General features: G+C 33.3%; 1 protein-coding gene across 2 annotated transcripts in view; it reads left to right on the forward strand.

Annotated features, from left to right (window-relative positions):
- Positions 1–23,585, forward strand: part of LOC127165350 (E3 ubiquitin-protein ligase RNF43) — a 122,308-nt gene that overhangs the window by 69,823 nt on the left and 28,900 nt on the right. For both annotated transcript variants that reach the window (XM_051109853.1, XM_051109854.1), the window contains exon 2: positions 15,252–15,374. In XM_051109853.1, coding sequence (XP_050965810.1) covers positions 15,252–15,374 — 123 coding nt within the window. The remainder of the gene's footprint in view (positions 1–15,251; positions 15,375–23,585) is intronic.

A 23,585-nucleotide genomic window follows, 5' to 3' on the forward strand; every position in this document is an offset into this window, starting at 1 on the left:
AAAAGCGAGGGTTGAAAAACATCAAGCGTCTGGATCCAGAGCAGAAGGCGGTGGTGGTATGGTTGAGGGAGGCAGGCCTGTGTTTATGTGTTTGTAGCCGGCGAGGCCGATGGTTCCGGGCCCGGATCATGACTCAAGACGCTTCGCCCTCTTCTGTAATTATGTCAAAAATACACTTTAAAGCGGAATGATGTGGAGCTGTGGGTGCGGAGGGGATTTTCATGCTGATGACTTTCCCCTCCGCCTCTGATGGGGTTTGGGAACGCCGGCCAGAGCGGCCCGTGACACAAATGAAGATAGAGCGTTGCTTTATTTTTTCCTCTGCGTTTTTCTGCGCTGGTCCGGCCGTCTGCTGCTGTAGGGGAGGCGCCGCGTCTCTGTTTGGAGCGAGGTGGCACCAGGCTGTGAAAACGGAGGCCCTGTTGAAGCTGGTGTGTATCCAGCCCGGCCGCAGCTGTCTGAGAGTGTGTGTCATAGCCTTTAAAGAGTGTTTGAATCCAAAAAAACTTCTGTGGGAATTAGGGGTGTGTGAGTGTTTAACGCAGGGATCCTCAAATCTGGTCCACGAGATCCACTTTCCTGCAAAGTTTAGCTGTAACCCTAATCAAACACACCTGAGCATGCTAATCAATGTCTTCGGGACCATTAGAAAATCACAGGTAGGTGAGTTTAATCAGGGTTGTAGCTAAACTATGCAGTGCATTGGCCCTCCAGGGCAAGGTTTGAGGAACCCTGGTTAAATGTGGTTGTTCTGGGTGGTTGCTAGGGTGTTCCTATGTTGTTATAGGGGTTTATTGTGTTACTATGGTGTTTTGGTGGTTGCTGGGGTGTTGCTAGGGTGTTCAGGGGTTTTTTGTATTACTGTGTTTTGGGTGGTTGCAAGGGCGTTGCTAGAGTGCTCAAAGTATGTTACTCTGCGGTTGCTATGGTGTTTTGAGTGGTTGCTGTGGTGTTTCTATGCTGTTCTGGAGTTTTAATGTGTTACTATGTGTTGCTGTGGTATTTTGGGTGGTTGCTGGGGTGTTGCTAGGGTGTTCAGAGGGTTTAATGTGTTGCTCTCTGGTTGCTATGGTGTTTTGGGTGGTTGCTGTGGTGTTTCTATGCTGTTCTGAGGGTTTAATGTGTTACTATGTGTTGCTGCGGTATTTTGGATGGTTGCTGGGGTGTTGCTAGGGTGTTCAGAGGGTTTAATGTGTTACTTTGTGGTTACTTTGGTATTTTGGGTGGTCGCTCAGGTGTTTCTATGCTGTTCTAAGAGTTTAATGTGTTACTATGGTGTTCTAGGTGGCTACTGGGGTGTTGCTAGGGTGTGCAGAGTCTTTGTGTTGCTGTGTGGTTGCTGTGGTGTTCTGGGTGGTTGCTGGAGTGTTTCTATGCTATGATGTTTGGGGTGGTTGTTGGGGTGTTGCTAGGGGGTTCTGTGTGTTTGTGTCACAGTGTGGTTGCTGTGATGTTCTGGGTGGTTGCTGGGTACTGCTAGGGTGTTCTGAGTGTTTAATGAGTTACTGTGTGGTTGCTGGGGTATTACTAGGGTGTTCAGAGTGTTTGTGTTACTCTGTGGTTGCTATGGTGTTCTGGGTGGTTGCTGGGGTGTTGCTAGGGTGCTCAGTGTTTGTTTACCTATGTGGTTGCTTTGGTGTTCTAGGTGGTTGTTGGGGTGTTCTGTGTGTTGGTGTTACTCTGTGGTTGCTGTGGTTTTCTGGGTGGTTGCTGGGTGTTGCTAGGGTGTTCTGAGTGTTTAATGTGATACTATGATGGTGTTCAGGGTGGAGTTTAAATTCTGCAATTTGACACGCTTAACTTTAATACTTTGATCACATTGAACAGTTCTGTTCTGTTTCTGTCACTCACTCACACACACTCACTCTTCTGTTTACCTGAATCATGTTCTGGAATGTTCTAGCATAGACGGAGGGACGATGATCATTACAGGATAGTACTGGACGCCTGAAGCAGGTGCAAGTGTATCACAGGCTGTGTGTGAGATTGTTACTGTAGGAAAGATGAACTCTCTTCTCCCGTCGTGCGACGCTGTGTTTCTCCTCCTGTTGTCTGTTGGGATCACGGCAGCGATGAAGAGGATTTAGTGCTGGAGAGAGACTCCAGACATCAAAGCGCGGCGCAGCAGTGTTTACACTGAGAGAGCATTCCTGACGCTCACTTCTCCATGAGCCCATCTGTGTGTGTCTCTTGCAATAAATCCACTCAGAACATTTGATATCTCTGCTGCTGTATCCAATGACACTTACGGATGTTTACATCAGAGCAATGTTTCATACTTGAGTGGTATTTGAACCCTGACACTTTAAAATCCCTGAATGTGTTTGCATTACAATATGAAAGAAAGTGTGATTTATTGTAAAGAAAAATGCACAAACAGTTTGTGCAACTAGGAAAATGATGGGTCCGTAAGGGGCTGTTCACACAGGACACGCCTTTGCGTCTAAATACACGAAATGCAGCTCTCAGGAATGGTTTTAAAAAAGCGCAGAACAGAACGCAAGTGTCTCGAGACGTGCTTTTCAGATGTGATGCAATATTGGAAATAACAGAGGCGTCAGATAAAACAGTTGGCGTGCCAACTTGCTACTGTAAACAAAAGTTTGCAACGCTTGTCCCGCCTCCAGGGTCTTGATTGGTCCACTGTTTTGGAACTGACATTGATGAGCAGCGCTGTATGTAAAAGTTGAAATTCTTTTAACTTGACACAGTGTCTTAAAAATGTTCATACACATCCATCTAGTGTGTTTACATTAAAAAACAATGGAAAAGTGGCGGATTTGAAAAACGACTTGTGTGTGAACGGCTCCTTAGTTCTGAGAAAAGATCCTGTAGCATTTGTTTAGTATTTTGCATTCTAATGCAATTTTTTTTTTTTTTTTTTTTTTTTAAATAGTTTTTTGGTCAATTTATGTTTAGAAAAAGCTAGGATGATTTATAGTTTCAAAAATAAAAATAACTTGCATATTTTCTGGTAAATTATTTGCCTTTTTCCATCATCTAAAACTTGTATTTCAAAGCGACCAATAATGCAGTAATGCATTTGATGTCTCAGTTGCATAAAATTTATTTCCATAGAAAACTTCATATGTATTAAACTTGTATAAACTGTAACTTAATATTAAAAAATAAAATGAGAAATTAAGTACGGACTAAACATCTGAAAATTATGCAATTAAATGCAATTAACTTTCAAGCACACAAATGTTTTTTTTTTTTTTTATAATGAATGCCACAATTTCTGCTCTATAATTTTATACTTTTATTTTTAGTTCTGTTCTGTTCTGAATATCAAATTTAACCATTATATTTAAAGGTTTTATTTAATTTATTGCTATTTTACATTCTTTTTAATGTAATAATAAAATGTCAACTTTAGTAACTTTATGTACTAAAATGAACTAAACTGAAATAAAAGCTAATAAAAATTATATAGACATAAACTACTAAAAATGACAGAAAAAAAGAAAAACCAGAAAATCTAAAAATAAATGCATAATAAAAACTATAACAGTATCTGAATGATGCTAAAATAAAACTGAAGTAGTAATAGTGATGGTTGACTTGGCAAGCACTTTTAGTAACTGGAAGTTTAAGTTGTTTTTCTGCCGTTTGCTTTAGGAGACACAATAGTTTTTTTTTTTTTCAGGAACGTTCCATGAGGGCATAAAAACAAAAATCGGTTTAGCAGTTGAAGCTGTTAATTGTCCGGTTGTTTAAGCGTCAGTAATTGATTGGTTGTCAGGGGTCAGCTGGTTGCCATGGAGTCTGTTTGTGCGAGCGAGTCGTGTTTACACTCCAAAATAAAACAACAATAAAAGAGCCGGGCCTTGATGTGGCCGTTTGTGTACGGACGCACTTTACCATCATTCCAGTGTTTGATTATGGGGCCTCGGCCGCACGGAGTCCCGGGAGAGATCTGCTGTTACTCCCACACGCCGGAGAAAGACGTCAGCACTGTCACAGGCCTTATTTTTAGCTCTCATACACACTTATTATAACTGCACAACTTAAACATTTCAGATGTTTAGTCCATAGTTCATTTCTCTTTATATTTTTTACTTTTCATTTTTTTTTAGACTGTATTATCCTTCATTTAGGCTGTATTTATATGTCTGATTTTCCCACAGGTCTGTTTTTTTGTGGATGATGTTGTGAATCTTAAAAATCACCTGGAAAAAAAACATGCAATTTGACAAACGTATACTCAACATATATGTGACCCTAGGCCACAAAACCAGTCATAAGGGTCAATTTTTTGAAATTGAGATTTATACATCATCTGAAACGTGAGTAAATGAGCTTTTCATTGATTTATGATTTGTTACTACTTTAGTGTCTGGAATCTGAGGGTGCAAAAAAATCAAAATATTGAGAAAATCACCTTTAAAGTGGTCCAAATGAAGTTCTTAGCAATGTATATTACTAATTAAAAAATAAGTTTTGATATATTTGTGGTAGGAAATTTACAGAACATCTTCATGAAACATGATTTTTACTTAATATCCTGATGATTTTTGGCATCAAAGAAAAATCTATAATTTTGACCCATGCAATGTATTTTTGGCTATTGCTACAAATATACCCGTGCTACTTAAGACTTTTGTGGTCCAGGGTCACATACTACAGTAGTCAACATTTGAAGTGGATCAAAAAAAGTTAATCAAAATTGTCCAAAGACAAGAACAGGTATTCTTTTTGGTTTTAGGACAAATTTAATGAAAGGTTTTGATCCACTTCAAATGTTGATTACTGTATAACTGCATGCATAATTTAGCCTTTTCATAAACTAGATAGAAAGCAGCTAAAGTGGTTGGTTTAAGTGGAAACGTCTTGTTTAATAGCATGTTTAATCATTCTATTATTTATTTAGTATGTTATTTTTAATAGTTATGTTTAATATGTATAAATTAAAATGAAATAAATACATAATCACAAATAAATCATCGCAACTAAATACCTTAATATATTTAAAAACGTTTTCAGTCAGATCAGAATTCATTAGATTTTTATTTATTTCAATACTTCATTAAGTCTGCATGTGTGCAGAGTGCTGAAATATGACTGTATAATTAAATAGATTTTTTGAAGATCTGTGAATAGAGTTTGAGGTCTGTTTCAGTATTTCATGTTGTCTTGATTTCATCTGCCGTGTCTCTGATTGTACAGAGAGGAAAAGATGGATGAAAGTGATTCAGAAAGGAAACTGACTGTGTGGCCTTTGTGACCAACGGAGAGAGAAATCAGAGAAAGAGAAACAAACAAGACTGGGAACAGGTCAACAGGAAGAATTCCTCTATTTCTCCTCAGTTCTGATAGTGCTGGTGTGTGTGAGCGTGACATGAGCAAATACGCTGTTAGACAGCAAATTATGCACCCTGAAATTGATCTTTAGGAGCATTTCTTTCTGGCCATATGAACAAACAGTCCATTCATGTCAAATACTTGAAATTAATTCACAATATGAACAGTTATAGGCAGTCGTACAATCGTACAAAGCTAAATACAAAAGTTGTACCCCAAGTGATTTCATAACACAAACGCTTTCCTAGAATGTGTTTGAAATAATTACCTAATTTGACCTGAATGCTGCAAAAAATTCAAAATTAGTAATATAGTAATTCATATTTGCCCTGTTTGAGCTGATATTGTAAAGTTGTTACTAAATATAGATTTTTAGCCAAAAAGTCATTTATCTTTGTGATGGTTATTATCATTTATGATTATTTTTAAGAACATTCTTTGGAAAAGTTCAAATTATTCTGAAGTTCTCTCTCATTTTTAAGAAAAAAGATAATTTTATTAAGAGTTGTTGGGAATGCAACATATTCTGAAATGTATTCTCAAGTTAGAAAATGAGGGCAAATTAGAAGTTACAAAGATCTGGCTGCTTCATCATGATTATGCTATAACATCTAATCTGCATACTGTATTTATTGCGGCTGTAATGTGATTGAACCCACTGAACTTTTTTTTTTTTTTTTTTTTTTTTTTTTTTTTTTTTTTTTTTTTTGCTCAGCAAATGAGGCACTTTTTCTCATATGTGACCCTGGACTACAAAATCTGTCATAAGTGTCAATTTTTCAAAATTGAGATTTGTATATCATCTGAAATCTGAATAAATAAGCTTTCCATTGTTAGAATAGGACAATATTTGGTAGAGATACAACAATTTAAAATTGTAAAAAAAAAAATCTAAATATTGAGAAAATCACCTTTAGAGTTGTTCAAAAGAAGTTCTTAGCAATGCATATTACTCATTAAAAATTAAGTTTTGATACATTTATTGGAGGAAATGTACAAAATGTCTTCATGGAACATGATCTTTACTTAATATACTAATGATTTTTGCCATAAAAGAGCCATACAATGTATTGTTGGCTATTGCTACAAATATACCGGTGCTATTCAAGACTGGTTTTGTGGTCCAGGGTCACATATTGTGTGATATCTTGTGTTTCTTTGTTGGCAATAATGATAATTTGGTGCAGGTGTGTTTCGTGCATGTGAAATGTGTGTGTGCTTGTGTGTAATGACCCATTTCTCCTTGAAGATGGTGACAGGTCATGGGTGCAGTAATGCATGTCATTGCATTGACCCGATCGTGTGTGTGTGTGTGTGTGTGTGTGTGTGTGTGTGTGTGTGTGTGCACCCCCTCTGCTGGATGATTTGTGTGTGACAGTGTTGAACTTTGACCCTGTGTGTTATCACACACTCATCTGACATTGAGTCCTGATTCATCAGTCAGGATCTTTGCTTATTTGTCTAACGTCTGGAATGACGCTCTGTTCCAAACTCTAGAGATTTTTAAATCAGCAGTTCACCCAAAAAGTAAAATTTGCTGAAAGTATATTCAAAAATAGATATGTTTGTTTATCAGATTGGGAAAATGCAGCATTCCATCACTTGCTCAGCAATGGATCCTCTGCAGTGAATGGGTGCCGTCAAAATTAGAGTCCAAACAGCTGATAAAAACACCACAATAAACCACAAGTAATCCACACCACTCCAATCCGTCAGTTAACGTCTTGAGAAGCCAAAAGCTGCATGCTTGTAAGAAACAAATCCATCATTAAGACATTTTAAACTAAAATACAAGTACATAATATATAATAAAGCTTCCTCCAGTGAAAAAGTCATCTGGTCTGAATCAGGAGAGAAATCTGCACAGATCAACATTGTCCAAAACAGACATCTGGGTGGGTTTTGATGTGAGAGAAAACAGGACTTTTTCACTGGACTTTTAGCCAGAAACAACAGTTTGAAGTTTGAAAAACACCTTAAATATTGCAATTGTTTCTTACAAACACGCTTTTGTCTTTAACTGATGGACTGGAGTGGTGTGGATTACTTGTGTATTATTGTTAAGTTTTTTTTTTTTTTTATCAGCTGTTTGGACTCTCATTCTGACGGCACCCATTCACTGCAGAGGATCCATGCATGAGCAAATGATGGGATGCAACATTTCTCCAAATCTGATGAAGAAAGTTGGGTATATTCAACTATGCACTTCAACTATTTACTTGTTATGCACAAAAATGATGATGATAATAATAGTGTGTATTATCATGCGTAGTCACCCTTTACCTGTGGTAAGATCAGTGTAATGCTCTCATGTTATTGCTTTATTTTTACTGCGGCGTATCTGTTTTCTAATATGCGTTAGAGTTGCGTGTCTTCCACCTGTGAGCCGCTGCGGCCGTAATTCACTGGCTCATTCAGCGTTCGAATGAGAGGAACGTCCTGACGATTTCTGCAGGTGAAGTTACCCGGTCGCCTCTATCGGCTTCCATTTTACGTCGTCTCCTCTCCTTTCCTCTTCTCAGAAACCGCCACAATACCTTCTAATCCCTTTCATTGAGTCAGCAGACAATCCGACTCTCGGGCTCTCATTATGGTCGGCTCATTATGGTGTGGGTTTCCGTGCGTCTCAATGGGAGCCGGAGCGAGCCGGCGAGGGCGACGGCTGTAATCTGAGCTCGCTCCTGTTTTGACAGTCCTGTAGTTCTAATAGCCTCGCCAACCATCTCGCAACTCATTTTTCCAGACTTCGTCCTGTTCGCTTTAGACCGGCGCTGCTCAGTGAGTGACTCACCGGTCACAGAAAGCAGGGAAAATCAGTGCTAGATGCACATCAGCATGCGGCAAAATAAATACTTTGAGTAATTTGGCATAAAGTTATCTGCTGATTGGTTGAATCTAGTCAACATGGACTTAGTATTTACAAATGCTGTGAGACTTTAGTAAAAAGCACATGTTTGAATGAGAGCCATATTCATCTCTTTCTCCAGATGCTGTTTGGCTTGTTTTTAATGCTTTTTTTGGCTCTATAAGATCAGTTTTGATCAGCTACACTGCTGTTTAAATATTTGTGTTCAGTAAAATAAAGATAAGAATGCATTAAACTGATCAAAAGTGACAGTAAAACCATTGATAATGTTACAAAAGATTCTATTTCAAATAAATGCTGTTCTTCCTAAAATTCCTGAAAAATAGAATGTATCAGTTTTCACAAAAATAGGAAGCAGCACGACTGTTTTTAACATTAATGATAATCAGAAATGTTTGTTGAGCAGCAAATCAGCATATTAGAATGATTTCTGAAGGATCATGTGACACTGAAGACTGGAGTAATGATGCTGAAAATTCAGCTTTGATCACAGAAATAAATTACATTTTATAATGTATTCATGTAGAAAACATTCATTTTAAATTGTAGTAATATTTTAATTACAATTTTAATGATTTTGCTGTATTTTTAATCAAATAAATGCAGCCTTGGTGAGCAGAAGAGAAAAATAAATAAATAAATTTACAGTCGTTTTTCTTTAGAAAAACCGATCAAAAATTGCAGACATCATCTTATTGGTAAGGGCATGTACATATATTTTTGTCCACGAAAAATACATTGTATGGGTCAAAATTATTGATTTTTCTTTGATGCCAAATATCATTAGGATATTAAGTAAAGATCATTTTCCATGAAAATATTTTGTAAGTTTCCTACCGTAAATATATCAAATATATTATATTATTAATATGCATTATATGCATATATGAATTATTATATTAGTAATATGCATTGATACTTCATTTGGACAATTTTAAAGGTGATTTTCTCAATATTCTGATTTTTATTTTTTTTTTTTGCACCCAGTTTTCAAATAGTTGTATCTCGACCAGATATTGTCCTGTTATTAACAAACCATACATCAATGAAAAGCTTATTTATTCATTTTTCAGATGATGCATTAATCTCAATTTCAAAAAATTGTCCATAATGACTGGTTTTGAGGTCCAGGGTCACATATGTGTCACTCTAGCATTAAGAAGCAGCATGGCAAAACAGGAAAGAAAGTAGTTTGTCAATTATTTCCTGGTCCTTAGGGCTTCGGGTATTGATCATCTCCCAAAATGTTTATAAGCAGTTGTCTGACTAGTTCTCATATGACGCTGTGATTCACACTCGTCATTTTCCCGTGTTCCACAATACGACAGCAGATGCTTGACTTTCTAGTGATTTCTACTTAATTCATATAGCAGACGTCCATTGGCGAAAGCTAGAATCTCTCTTTCTCGTGTCTGAGTCCTTGAGCAGATGTTCTCTATGCTTCATGTTGTAAACACTAAGCCGGAAGTCTATGTATTCTCTGTATCTGTGTATGAATGTACTGATATCCAAACACACGCACAAAACAAACCAACACAACACACATGCACAAGCATCAGCTGCTAGATTGAGATCTTTACAATGCATATGTGCACATGCATCCATCATAATGATAAACACAGACATACTGTACCATACAGAGTGTTTGACTTGGGCTTTTATGTTTTAATGCAAAAAGTGACATTCTTGCTTGTTTTCCAGTATGAATATCTAAACATTCTTACATCAGGATGCATTTACTTGAGAAGCAATGTGACTTTTTAATCATTGTTTTCTGAGAAATTAAATGAGTTTATGCTTAAAACAAGAAAAAAAAGTGGTAATGGTGTGCAAAAAAAAAAGCTTAATTCTCAGAAAGCGTATGTTGTTTTGCTTCAAAATGTATGTATGCACAGACCAAATATTGTTTCAGTGTTGCATGAGGTGCTTTTTAGCCATTTTACGAGGTAGTACTGTGAATATTATGTTTTGTGTCAGTGTTGCCATGGTCGTAAGTGCATCATTGTAAACACATTCCTCTTTATGCAAACTAAAGGCCGAGTCTGATTGATTTTCTGTTTCATGTTCCAGCTGAGAGTAATACTGCATGAAGACTATAAAACTGAGAGGAAGTGAGGAAATTGAAGGGTTGAACTGAGATTTTTAGATAGAAAACACAACACTTATTCATGTATTTACTGAAAGGGGAAAGAATTGCCTTTTTGTGACTTTTGTAAATGTTCCTTGACTATAAAGCTTATTTTATTGTAATTTCCTGCTTTTAATTTCCTTAGGCAACACTTTTATTTAAGAATGACATCAATAGACTGTCTTTATTTATATATATATATAAAGATGTGAATAGTTTGCCTTTCAAGCTGATAGACTTTGCTGATTTGGTGTCAAAAAATAAATAAATAGAAAAGAGTAGCAGAAGTAGCAGTAGACGAGTGTGTGTGTGTGTATATATATATGTATATATATATATATATATATATATATATATATATATATATATATATATATATATATATATATATATATATATATATATATATATATATATATATACACACACACACACACACACACACACACACACACACACACACACACACACACACACACGTCTACTGCTACTTCTATATATATATATTATTATTATTTTTTTTTTTTTTTTTTAATTAAAAATGTAAAATAAACTTTACATTTAAAATGATTTTTTATGTAAAAAAAATTAAATAGAAAAAAGATGTGAATAATTTGCCTTTCAAGCTGATTTGGCACTAAATAGTAAGTGAGCGAAGAAAGAAAGAAAACGAAAATACATTGCTTCTGATACTGATTTGGCATTAAATAAAAAAAAATACAATACAATAAAAAAAATACATTTTTAAAATTAAATTTGTAAAACTTGAAATTTTTTTGTAATTTTTTTTTTTTTACTTTTTAATTTTTAATTAATAATTAAAAAATTAGAAATTCAAGAAAATAAAATTCTAAAATGTAAAAAATTAAATTAAAATTAAAAATAAAGTTTTGTTTTTAAATTTCGAAAATGAAGTAAGTAAATAAATAAATAAATAAATAGAGTGCAAAAACAATGTATAGACTCAGATTCTGATTTGGAAATAAATACGTGTGTGTGTATATATAACTGGAAAAGCGTGTTGGAAAAAGATATAAAGACTTGTGACATTAAATGATTCATAAAGTCATACATGCATATAAATAAATAAAGACAGAAAAGAGTGACAAGCAAGATATGCAGAGTTTGATGCTGTTTTGGCAATAAATGAATAAATCAATACATAAAATATAAAACAGCATGACGGAACATATATATAGATTTGTCATTAAATTGTAAATAAATAAACACAGAGATAGAAAAAAGCAACGGGTGCGCTGGAGCTCAACGGCCAAAACATGAACAAACTGCGTAACTGGCATAAGAAGAAAGAAGCTCCACAGGGCAAAAATACTTTCTCACCACAGCAACTCTTTATTATCTCTGCTCTCCTGTGTTTGTTTTGAAGGCTGTTTGATTTATGAGTATTTTTAGACGTCTGTCTGTGGTGGAGATGACGCTGGAATGTCTTTATGTGCCACTACAAAGCCGTGGAAGGGACGTCTCATCCCCAGCCGGTTTGCGGTTTAGACAGACGTACGGACGGCTCGAACCATTGTCAATAATCTGTTTGTGTGCCACCGTTCCTCCAAAAACCAAACGAAGATGTGTCTTTTGGGGTCGGAACCGATGCCGTTTTTAGATCTCTGCCCCTTTGTGAGATTAAAATACGCAGCGGAGATGATAGACTGCGTTGGACGGTCTCTTGATGGTAAACAGGGCTGGCATACGCCGGCCAGAGATAATGATTAGCTTTACGCGAGACGCCAAGCGGCGGCTCCAGAATCTCGTGAATCTCCAGAACTGATGAGAACGACTCGTTTAGAGAGGATTCGTGAGAGCGGCTTTGTGGTGTTACAGAGGCTACCGGCTGAATCCAGCCATTATTTAACTGCCTTCCTCTTTTCCTTTTTGTTCAAGGCCACACATCCTCAAACCTCAGGCAGATATAGACAGTTTGGATTTTTTTTGTGGAATTAAAGACTTTTAAAATGTTACAAAAGATTCTATTTTAACTATATGCTGTTTATTTGAACTTTGTATTCATCTGTAAATCTTAAAATGTATCATTCTTTCCGCAAAAAATATGAAGCAGCACGGCTCTTTTCAACATTCATAATAAACAGGGATGTTCCTGATGAGCAGCAAATCAGCATATTAGAACAATTTCTTAAGGGTCATGTGACACTGAGGACTGAAGTAATGATGCTGAAAGTTCAGCTTTGATCACAGGAACAAATTACATTTTAACAGATTTTCGCATAGAACGCACCTATTTCAAACTGTGATGATATTTCACAATATTACTGTTTTTACTAGATTTTTTGGTCAAATAAATGCGGCCTTGATAAGTTATATGCATTATAAAACTTTTAATATTTGTACTGTTTTACTGTTATTTTTTAATCAATTTAATGCATCATTGCAGAATATAAATATAAAAATAAATCATTTTTTAACTTATTTTTTTTTTTTATCAGTGTAGTGCATCCTTGCGAAATAATATGAATAAATAAATGTGTAAAAAAAAAAAAAAAAAAAATAAATATAATATAATTAAGAGTAATACTGCATGAAAAATATATAATATAATTAAGGCCATATCAACCTTAATTCAATATATATATAGTATTGAATTAAAGTCATATCAACTTTTTATCTCACAATTATGACTTTTTTTCTGCAACTCTGAGACGAAAAGTTAGAATTGTGATCAGAACTGTGAGGTGGAAAAAAATATATATAGTATAATAGTAATTAAATAAACTAGAAAATAGGGACAAAATACAGCTTTTGATACTGGGATTAAATGAAAAAAATATATATAAATAAATAAACACAACAACAACAAATAAACAATGTGTAGGCGTCGATGCTGACTGTCTATTACTATTAATGTATTCATTAAAATTTAGATTTCTTTTTTATGTTTTTAGTATTTATAAGTTTTAGTAATTTTACGTGACTGTAACATTTTTATTAGTTTTAGTTTTTAAATATTTATGTTTAGATGTAAATTATATCTGTTTGTTTTAGGAATTTTCATAAAAGTAATAAGTGAAATAAGTAAAAAAAATTATTTAGTAATGTTCATAAAAGTTTTTCATCTTATTTATTTATTTTACTTTAATTTCAATTAATTAAAAAAACACTGTTAATCAGCTTATGATTGTGATGTCATAATTCTCAAAAAATGCTGATTTGGAAACAAATAAATAAATACACAAATGCATGTATACATATGTACATAAATAAATTTAAAAAAAAAATTGAAAATCGTGATGAAAAAAGATTTATAGACTTTGGTACTGATTTGGCATTATATAAATAAATAAATACATAAATATTAAATTGAATGAAGGTGAAAAAAAGTAAGGAAAAAATTTACAAATTCTGTCCAAGAGTCGCAATTATCTTTTTTGTTTTTTTATTCTTTGGCAAAAACATGCTTCCATAATATACATATACAAAAATAAAGCGTACATTTTTCTGCTGTAATCGTGCATGTGTATGATCACTTCACTGACAGTCTGTTGAAAGTGAGAAGACATCCTTAAGACAATCGGAGCACCTGACCTCTGACCTTTAGGGGCACGATTCTGTTCATGCACTTCAGTGTTTCTCCTCTGTTTTCCTTCTCCGTCTTTCCATCATCTCTGGGTTTGATTGACGTGCACCAGCCCTTCTGCGCGCATGACATCAGCGTCTCTCTGCTGATCTGCCAGCTGCTGATGTCACGGCTCAGTTTCACGCTGGGATTTCCGCTCCGTTGAGCGGGATGAAGGGACGCTGGCGGGTGAGAGCCGGGCGAGGCGGGTCACGGCCAGCCTGTGCATCCCACGGGAACCGTCCCGCTGCTGGAGGGTTATTTGGGGAAGGGTCCAGTGCGTCCATGGTTGTGTCCAGATTTGCGTACTTTCATAATCCACTTCTGTGTTTGTGTTAAGACTGTATGCCAGGACATATGTGACCCTGGACCACAAAACCAGTCTTAAGTAGCACGGGTATATTTGTAGCAGTAGCCAAAAATACATTGCATGGGTCAGAATTATCTTTTTTTTTTCTTTTTCTTTTTTTGCCAAAAACCTTTAGGATATTAGGTAAAGATCATGTTCCATGAAGATATTTTGTACATTTTCTACCATAAATATATCAAAGCTTAATTTTTAATTCGTAATAGTAAGAACTTCATTTGGACAACTTTAAAGGTGATTTTCTCAGCGTTTAGATTTTTTTGCACCCTCAGATTTCAGTTTTTCAAATAGTTGTATTTCAGCCAAATATTGTCCTGTCCTAACAAACCACACTTCAGTGGAAAGCTTGTTTCTTCACTTTTCAGTTCTCTATAAATCTTCAAATAATTGACCCTGATGACTGGTTTTGTGGTCCAGGGTCACATACTACAGGATATATCTTTAAATATTTTGTTGATTTATTAAATAAATCTAAATGCTGCAGTTGTGAAAAAATAGTGAGTATACTGGGCAAATCACCTGATTAATATTCATGAGCCTACAACCCATTCATAGGCCATTTAAAAACGTTTCAACATTGTCTCTCTCTCTTTCTGTGCGACTTCTATCTCTTTTGGTTTTCATCGATAAGGGAGCTATTAGTCAAATGTTCGCCCACGTGCACAGGAAAAGGAAGTTGCCTCTTTAACATCAAAGAGTCGTTGTATGCTGAAGTTTCAGCTTCATGAACTCATGCATGTGTTTCATTTGAATGTGCTGCTGATGCTTTTGATTGGCTTGATTTTTAAAGAGTGACTTCATTTGAGTCCACTTAGTCACATGAAGCAGATTGTACATTATCATGCTTACTGAATAAATGTACATTGAATGTGTAATTGCAAAATGAATATCCATGAAACATTTGCTTGACCTCTGGGAAAACAAGTCTGAACAAATGTTGTGTTGGATCTCAGTCACATTTGCCTGTTTTACATCTGAATCTCTCTCTGTCTGTCTGCAGTCTCACCCGCTGTCTCTGTGTAACACCAGTGAGGATGACCGTCAGGAGAGCATCTTCATCAGCATCGTCAAACTTGAGAGTCCAGAGAGCAAAGTGCCGCAGTGCCAGCCGCTGCTGGATAAAGTAAGACTGATGGGAAACTCAAACACACACATGCATAAACACTACAGGAGATTGTTATGATTTATTTAAGCTCACTTATAATGTTTGCCCAGGTTTTGTGCACCAGAAACATCATAATCATACGTTTCATGATCATTTTCTGCCCTCTCTGACCCTTGAGTGAAACAGGCTGGTTGAGTTGTGTATTAAATATGTTAATGAGCTCTGATGTGATTGGCTGCATACTGTCATTCATAAGAGCAGGAGAAGTTGCTTTCAAATAGGGGTTATTTATTATTGTTATTATTTACTATTAATGTATTCATTAAAATTTAGATTTTTTTTAGTATATTTTAATTTCAGTTTTAGTCATTTTACGTGACTAACATTTTTATTAGTTTTAGTTTTTCAATATTTATATTTAGATGTAAATTATATCTGTTTGTTTTAGGAATTTTCATAAAAGTCATAAGTGAAATAAGTACAAATTTTCATTTAGTAATGTTCATCTTATTTATTTATTTATTTTATTTTTATTTCAGTTAATTAAAAAAAACACTGATGTTAATCAGCTTATTAAAAAATGCTTTTGCAACCTTATTTTAGTATTATTTTTATGCTATTTATACTCATTTTCTTTTTTATATTTCTGTTTAGCTTTAATTTCTATCTGTTTTTAGTCATTTTAGTACTTAAACATTTTATTTCAGTTAGAAGCTAAGACAACATTTTAATTTTCATTTACATTTAAGTACAAGTATTTCATCTAATATTTATTTTTTTTATTTTAGTTTTATTTCCGTTGACAAAACATTTTAATAGTTTTAGATTTAACAACATTGATGTTAATGAGCTTCTATGACATCTTAATTCTGAACAAGGTGTTTTTTATTTTTTATTTAAGGTGTTTATATTTTTGGTTTTCATCTTCGTTGTAGTTTATTAGTTTTTCATCAAATGTTATTTTAACTTTATTTCAGTTCACAAAAATGCTTTTTAATTATTTTTACTTAACAGTATCAGCACTGATGTTAATGAGCGTGTGGTTGTAATACCATAAATATGAATGAGATGTTTTTGAATCTTAGGTCTGAAACTCTTGTGCAGTTTCTTATTGCATGTATTAAGCTCTACACTTGCAGTGTGTCTCTGTTTGCGCACTTGTGCAGAATATGCTCCTGATCTTAGTTTCAGTAAGATGTCTGGATGGAGCTCGTGTTGTGAATTAGAAGCAGTCAGGCAGATTGCCGGCCTCCTCCGAGCCTCATGCACTCGTGGCACGGCTAATATTAGCTGGACGAGTGAGGCGCTCATCAGTGTGAGCGAGTCTGTGAAAGCACAGGAGGTGCGGGACACACCAGCAGGAGGCTCGGCGCTTTGAGCCGTTTCCTCAGGACTCTGGCTCTGGACGTGAGAGATGTCAGATGCTGCTGTCACAAACTGAAAACATCAAACCGTCTGTTCCAAACTCCAGTGGGCTGCTTCTGTCTGCTGCTTACACAGGCTGTGCACAATTCACAACTGAAGAATCTGCTCACTTTCAGTCTGAAATTGAATTCATTTGGGCAAAACACGCAGAGAATTAGAAATGGAATGACAGGTGAATTTAAGTTCGGGCTTAGTAAGATGAAAGAAATTAATAACTCCATTTAGCAACGATGCATTAAATTGATCAAATGTCACAGTAAAGACTTATAATGTTGAAAAATACTGTTTCAAATATCTATCGATCTATCTATCTATCTATGTATCTATCTATCTATCTCTTGTTCATTCTGTCTACTTTATTGTTCGCTTTGTATTGTCATTCTTATATTCATTCTGTCATTTTTTTCATTCTATTGTTTGCACTTCTATCTTTTGTTCATTCTATCATTTGTTAATCGTTTGTTCTTTCAATCCTACTTTATATCTATATATCGATACTACAAACAGAACAAATGAACTATAGATGTAACAAATGATGGATATTATGAACAAATTAGATATACAGAATAAACGATAGATATAATGAACGACAGACAGAACAAACGATATAAAATCTGTTGTTTGTTCTATCATTCATTGTATCTATTGTTCGTTCTATTATTTGTTATATCTATCGTTTGTTCTGCCTGTCATTTGTTCTATCACAGGGCTATCAAACGATTAATCGCATCCAAAATAAGTTTGTTTACATACTACTGTATGTGTTTGTACTGTGTATAATTATGTATATATAAATACACACACATACCAGTCAAAAGTTGCTGCCTTTATTTAATCCAAAGTACAGCAACATTTAAAATATTTTTGCTATTTAAATTAACTGCTTTCTATTTAAAGATATTTTAAAATGTACTTTATTCCTGTTTTCAAAGCTGAATTTTTAGCATCATTCCTCCAGTCACATGATTGCTGCTCAAAAACATTTATGATTATTATGCTGAGTAGAATTGTTTTCAAGTTTCCTTGATGAATAGAAAGTTCAAAAGAACAGCATTTATCTTAAATAGAAATCTTTTGTAACATTATAAATGTCGTTAACTTTTGATCAATTTAAAACATCCTTACTAAATAAAAGTATTAATGTCTATCATTTCTTTCCCAACTGTTTTAAATATTTAAAAATGTTTCTTAAACAACAAATCAGCATATTAGAATGATTTCTGAAGCATCATGTGACACTGAAGACTGGAGTAATGATGCTAAAATTTCAGCTTTGAGCACAGAAATAAATTACATTTTAAAATATATTCAAACGGAAAGCAGTTTTTGAGATAGTAAAAATATTTCACAATATTACTGCTTTTGCTGTATTTTGGATCAAATAAAAGCAGACTTGGTGAGCAGAAGAGACTTATTTAAAAAAATATATTTATATATATATATATGTATATATGTATGTGTGTGTGTGTGTGTGTGTGTGTGTGTGTATAATTTAGATTATATAGAAATATAACTATTTTATATATAAATATAACATTTTTCTTAGTATATGCATGTATGTGTGTGTATTTATGTACACATAATAAATATACACAGTACATACATGTAGTATGTACATAAACTTTTATTTTGGATACGATTAATCGCAATTAATTGTTTGATAGGCTTAATCTGTCGTTTGTTTTATTACTTATGTCTATCTTATGTCTGTGTCTATGTTCGTTCAATCTGTCTGTTGTTCTGTCTGTTGTTCATTATATCTATCATTTGTTCTATTGTTCATTTAAAGGGTTTATTTAAAAAAACAGGTAACTTTTTTACAATTTTCAAAAATCATGTTTTTTATTATGTTATGTTTTTATGGTGTCAGCTGTATTTTTTAACTTTTTTATGTAAATTGTTAAAAACTGAGTTATCTGTTTTTGCAAATGAACTCTTCATTTGTTTTATTTTCTGTTCTGTCGTTTGTTCTTTCTGTCTGTCATTCATTATATCGACTTATATGTATCATTCGTTCTGTCGTTAATTCTGTCTGTCTGTCTGTCTTATTGTTCCATCTATCATGGATATATCATCCATTTATGAATCTGTCCATCTATCTAATCCAAATTCATTTGAACCTTTTCCACTGAAATGTGCAATTTTTCACCTGTTTTTGCTGCCTCGTTTCAAATCGAGTAATTTGAAGTGAAGTTTATACAGGCCTGACGTCTGTATTTTATTGAACTGAATCTCTTTTCTGTTGAAACTTTCAGCAGTGCATAAAATGTATTTATAATTGACATTCCCCTCAATTCCACTCCACTAAGTTCATCGCAGTGCATCCTGGGATTGGCTTCTCCACTGCAGATTGCTGTGACGTTGGCTCCGAGTGGAGGTTTTCGAGTTCAGCGGTGATGTTGTGTAGGTCGGCAGCTGATCAGAGCCGAAGGGATTGTCGGGGTTTAATACGGTTGCGCGTGTGAACGTCACGCCGTCTGCACCAATCGCACACAACCAGACGAGTTAATCAGAGTTAATAACCCGTCTGAGAAAACCGCACACAGTCCCGCTTCCATTCTTCACTTTTAGCGCTTGTTTACGTCTTTTCCTTGGTAGCGGCATGGGCCTGGGCAGATTACTGCTGCGGATCCGACTTTGTTTAGTGAACATCTGAAGGACTTTCAAGAAAACAAAGCGTTCTGTTCCAGTGGTTCTGGATGGGCTCTCAGTAAGCCGACGGTATAAATACACTGAAGACCGGGCTGAATTGAGGGCTTTTGGTTGTCTGATGGTTGTGAATGTTTAGTTTTTCTGTACACACATCATTTCACTGTTTACATCATATCGTGTTTCCCAACGGTGCAGCTGTCTCATTTCATTCTTTGAGATGCTATTCATATTCATAATATATTACAGTTCATTCATATTCATATTACTTTATATTTTATATTTTCCGTTTTCATTTTTAAGCTTTGGTCAGTTGTATATGTAGGGTTTTTTTAAAAAATATCTTGTATATGTAACATTTCATGCTCCAAAAAAGACAAAAAAAAAAAAAAAACAACACCATAAAAGTTCATATGGCCTGTATGTGCGATTCATTTTATTTAAACATTTTAATAGTAATTTATTCATTTTCCACACTCTTTTGGTTGCTGCGCTTGATATCATGTTTTTTTTTTTACTTTTTAATTTACATTAGAGTTCATTTTAATAATAATAATAATAATAATAATAATAATAATAATAATAATAATAACATGCTAGCTAGGGGGAAAATGTATTTAAAAGTTTAAAATTAAAATGTTTAATTTTAATTGTTTTATTTTAATATATAATATATTTTTATTTTATATATAATATAAAATATGTAATATATAATATAATTTAATATAATATAATAATATATATATATATATATATATATATATATATATATATATTAGAATTTAATCATTTTAGAACTGCCAAGCTCCAAAAAATAAATGAATAATAATTGTAAATTTTAAATACATTTTAAATAAATTACTATTTGTTTATCATTTTAGTTTATGCTTTTAGTTTATATCTTGAATTTTAATTTATATTATTTTGACATTATCATTTATATTAGTCAGATAATTTTAATATATTAGTAACACACCATCTAGTTGGTGTAAAAAAAAAACTAAAATAAATAAATAAATAAAAAAAGGAATATCCTTTTAGTTTCATCTTTAAATATGTTAATAATAATAATAATAATAATAATAATAATAATAATATTAATAATAATATGCCAGCTAGATGAGGGGAAAAAATATTTTGAATGTTGTTTAAAAAAACAGCTTTATTTTATGTATATATGTGTGTGTATATATATATATATATATATATATATATATATATATATATACTGTATATATATATTTATAACTGGCAATAAATAAATGTAAATAAAATACAAATAAATTAATAAATAAAATAAAAATATTAATATTTTATTACTGTTTAAGTATCCCTTTAGTTTGCTTTTTTTAGGTTACACATTGCTTTTATATATATATATATATATATATATATATATATATATATATATATATATATATATATATATATATATATATATATATATATATATATATATATATATATATATATATTCATTTTTTTGTCGCTATAATTCATATTAGAGTTAAATTATTTTAATATATTATTGGCAACTATATTATATTATATAAGTTGATATTTGTATTGATTTATCGTTTTTGTATGGTTTTGGTTTTAGTTTTAGTTAAAAAAGCCTGCCGTGCAGTTCCGTATTAAACTCTCGTGACTGAAATGTTCCACTGCAACTTCCTCCATTTGCATCGCAGATCAATCCAATGCAAATGTTCCCGTCTGAAGACATCACGGAGTTTAACGGCAGTTTCCGACCAGATGCTGATTTCCTTCAGAGCCGCGTAGTTCGGCAGATCGAACGAGAGACTGGAGCGGCGGATAATGTACGTCCCTTTCATAAAGCGTCCCAGTCTGGACTAGTCCGGCGGTATGAAAAGAGCTCCAAATATTTACCCAAAACTGCTCATAGTCTCCCACACAATCCAAACATCCCCTGCGTCTCGGGCTGAAGGTCCACGCCAAACCATCAAAGGCAAAAGCCTGGGATTCCAGCTCATTGTGATTACGAACGCTCCCAAAAGACCTGCTGACTTTATATTTGCTCAGCGCTTAATCCGCAAAGCGCTGTTTTCATGCCGAATGAAAGGAGCGAGTGTTTGGCCGTGTCTTTCGGTGGGAACGTGAGTCAGAGCGAGCAGGAAGAGACAGAACCCGTGCCTCGACATGCTGCCGTTCTCCCAGATCCCCCGCTCCTCAATCAAACGCTCCTTTGCTCCACATCTAATCCTGTTTGCTTTGAGAAATCAGATGGAGAAGTGAAGAAAGAGATGGAGGAGAGCTTTTAATCGCTGCCATGATGTTACCGACGCATAGCGCCTGTCGTTAAATAAGGAGATGTTTCGCAGAATGTCTGTGCTGCTTTTTCTCTATACTGTGAAATCAGACACTGACTGTCAAGCTTTTTATATTGGAAGTTTAGTTTGCATATTAATATTTTTTTTGCTTGCAATTTATTTTATAGCGTTAGATAATTTTCATATATTAATAATTTATACATTTAAGTTCTCTGTTTACATCTTACGTCGTAGTTTATTAATTTAAATACATTGTTTGCATAGTTTTTTTAGCAATTTATTTTATAGTGTTAGATTATTTTAATATATTAGTAATAATTATTAATTTAATATGCTTTTTACAGCTTAAATTTGTGTTTTTTAGCATTTTAATTTATTGGAAGTCAGTTATTTTGAAAATCAATAATTTATTTACGTATTTTTTTCATTTATATTAGCATTAGAATTATTTCAATATATTAATAATAATTTACTAATTTAAATACACTTAGGTTGCATATTAATATTGTGTTTTTTAGTAATTTATTTTAATGTTAGATTATTTTAATATATTAATAATAATTTATACATTTAAATTCTGTTTACATCTTGCATCGTAATTTATTAATTTAAATACACTAAGTTTTCATATTGTTGTTTTTTAGCAATTTATTTTATAGTGTTAGTTTATTTTAATGTATTAATAAAAATTATTAATTTAATACACTTTGCAGCTTAAATTTGTTTTTTTTTAGCATTTTAATTTATATTGCACGTCAATTATTTTAAAATTAATAATTTATTCCTTTAAGTAGGTTTTTTTCATTTATATTAGCATTAGAATTATTTTAATATATTAATAACAATTTATTAATTTAAATACACAGTTTACATATTAAATTTGAGAGTTTGATTATTTTAATATATTAATAATTTATAATTTAAATTTTCTGTTTACGCCTTGATTTTGTTTTTTAACGTCTTATGGTTACATTATTTTATTATTTTAATAATAATTTATTTGCTTTAAATGTTTTGTTTTACGTCTTAATTAGTTTTTTAGTATTTTCATTTATATTTGTGTCATTATTTTAATATATTAATTTATTCAATTAAGTACTTGGTTTACATCTTAATTGTGTGGGGTTTTTTTAGCATTTTAATTTATATTAGAGTTAGAGTATATTCATATTAATTTAAATTTACATCTTGATGCTGTGTGTGGGTTTTTTTTGGTTTGTTTGTTTGTTTTGAGCATTTGAATTGCTTATTTAAATTTGAAAATTGTTCAGAATGTCTTCCAAAATATATATATATATTTTTTTTTTTTTTTTTTTTTTTTTTTACAGTAAAAGCTGTAAAAATGGATGTACAGCGGCAGATCATTCAATGAGGAAAAAATTCTATTGAGACTTTTGATTGCAGACTTTTGTGTTTTAGCAAATTTGAGCACAGTTTGAGACATTGTTGAGACGCATATGAGATTCCTGAGGTCTTATTCTCTGTGAGTCTATTCTTAGAATGAATTGTTGCTTTTATTGTCCATTCAATCTGATTGAGCGTCTATTAAGGAGCTCTCATTAGTGATTGGGTTGGGCTCTGCTCTGCTTGTTCAAACTTGCGTGTGCGCTGTATGTTTGCGTGACCCGTGGTGGGCGGCACAGGCTCAGGAAGTGAGTTTAAAGAGGGAAATCCTCAAACACACACGTGTAAATCTGTCGCTTTGGCCGTGTTTCTCTCAGAGCTCAAACTCAGGCTGTCTTTTACAGCCTTATTCTCTCACTCCATCTTTCTTTGTGTTCTTTGACATTGGCATATGGTACGTCATCACACAGATGATTGGATATCAGTACTAATACACAAACGTACTTCATACACAGTACTGTTT

Source organism: Labeo rohita, chromosome 5 (genome assembly GCF_022985175.1).
Source record: "Labeo rohita strain BAU-BD-2019 chromosome 5, IGBB_LRoh.1.0, whole genome shotgun sequence".
Taxonomy (NCBI): Eukaryota; Metazoa; Chordata; class Actinopteri; order Cypriniformes; family Cyprinidae; genus Labeo; species Labeo rohita.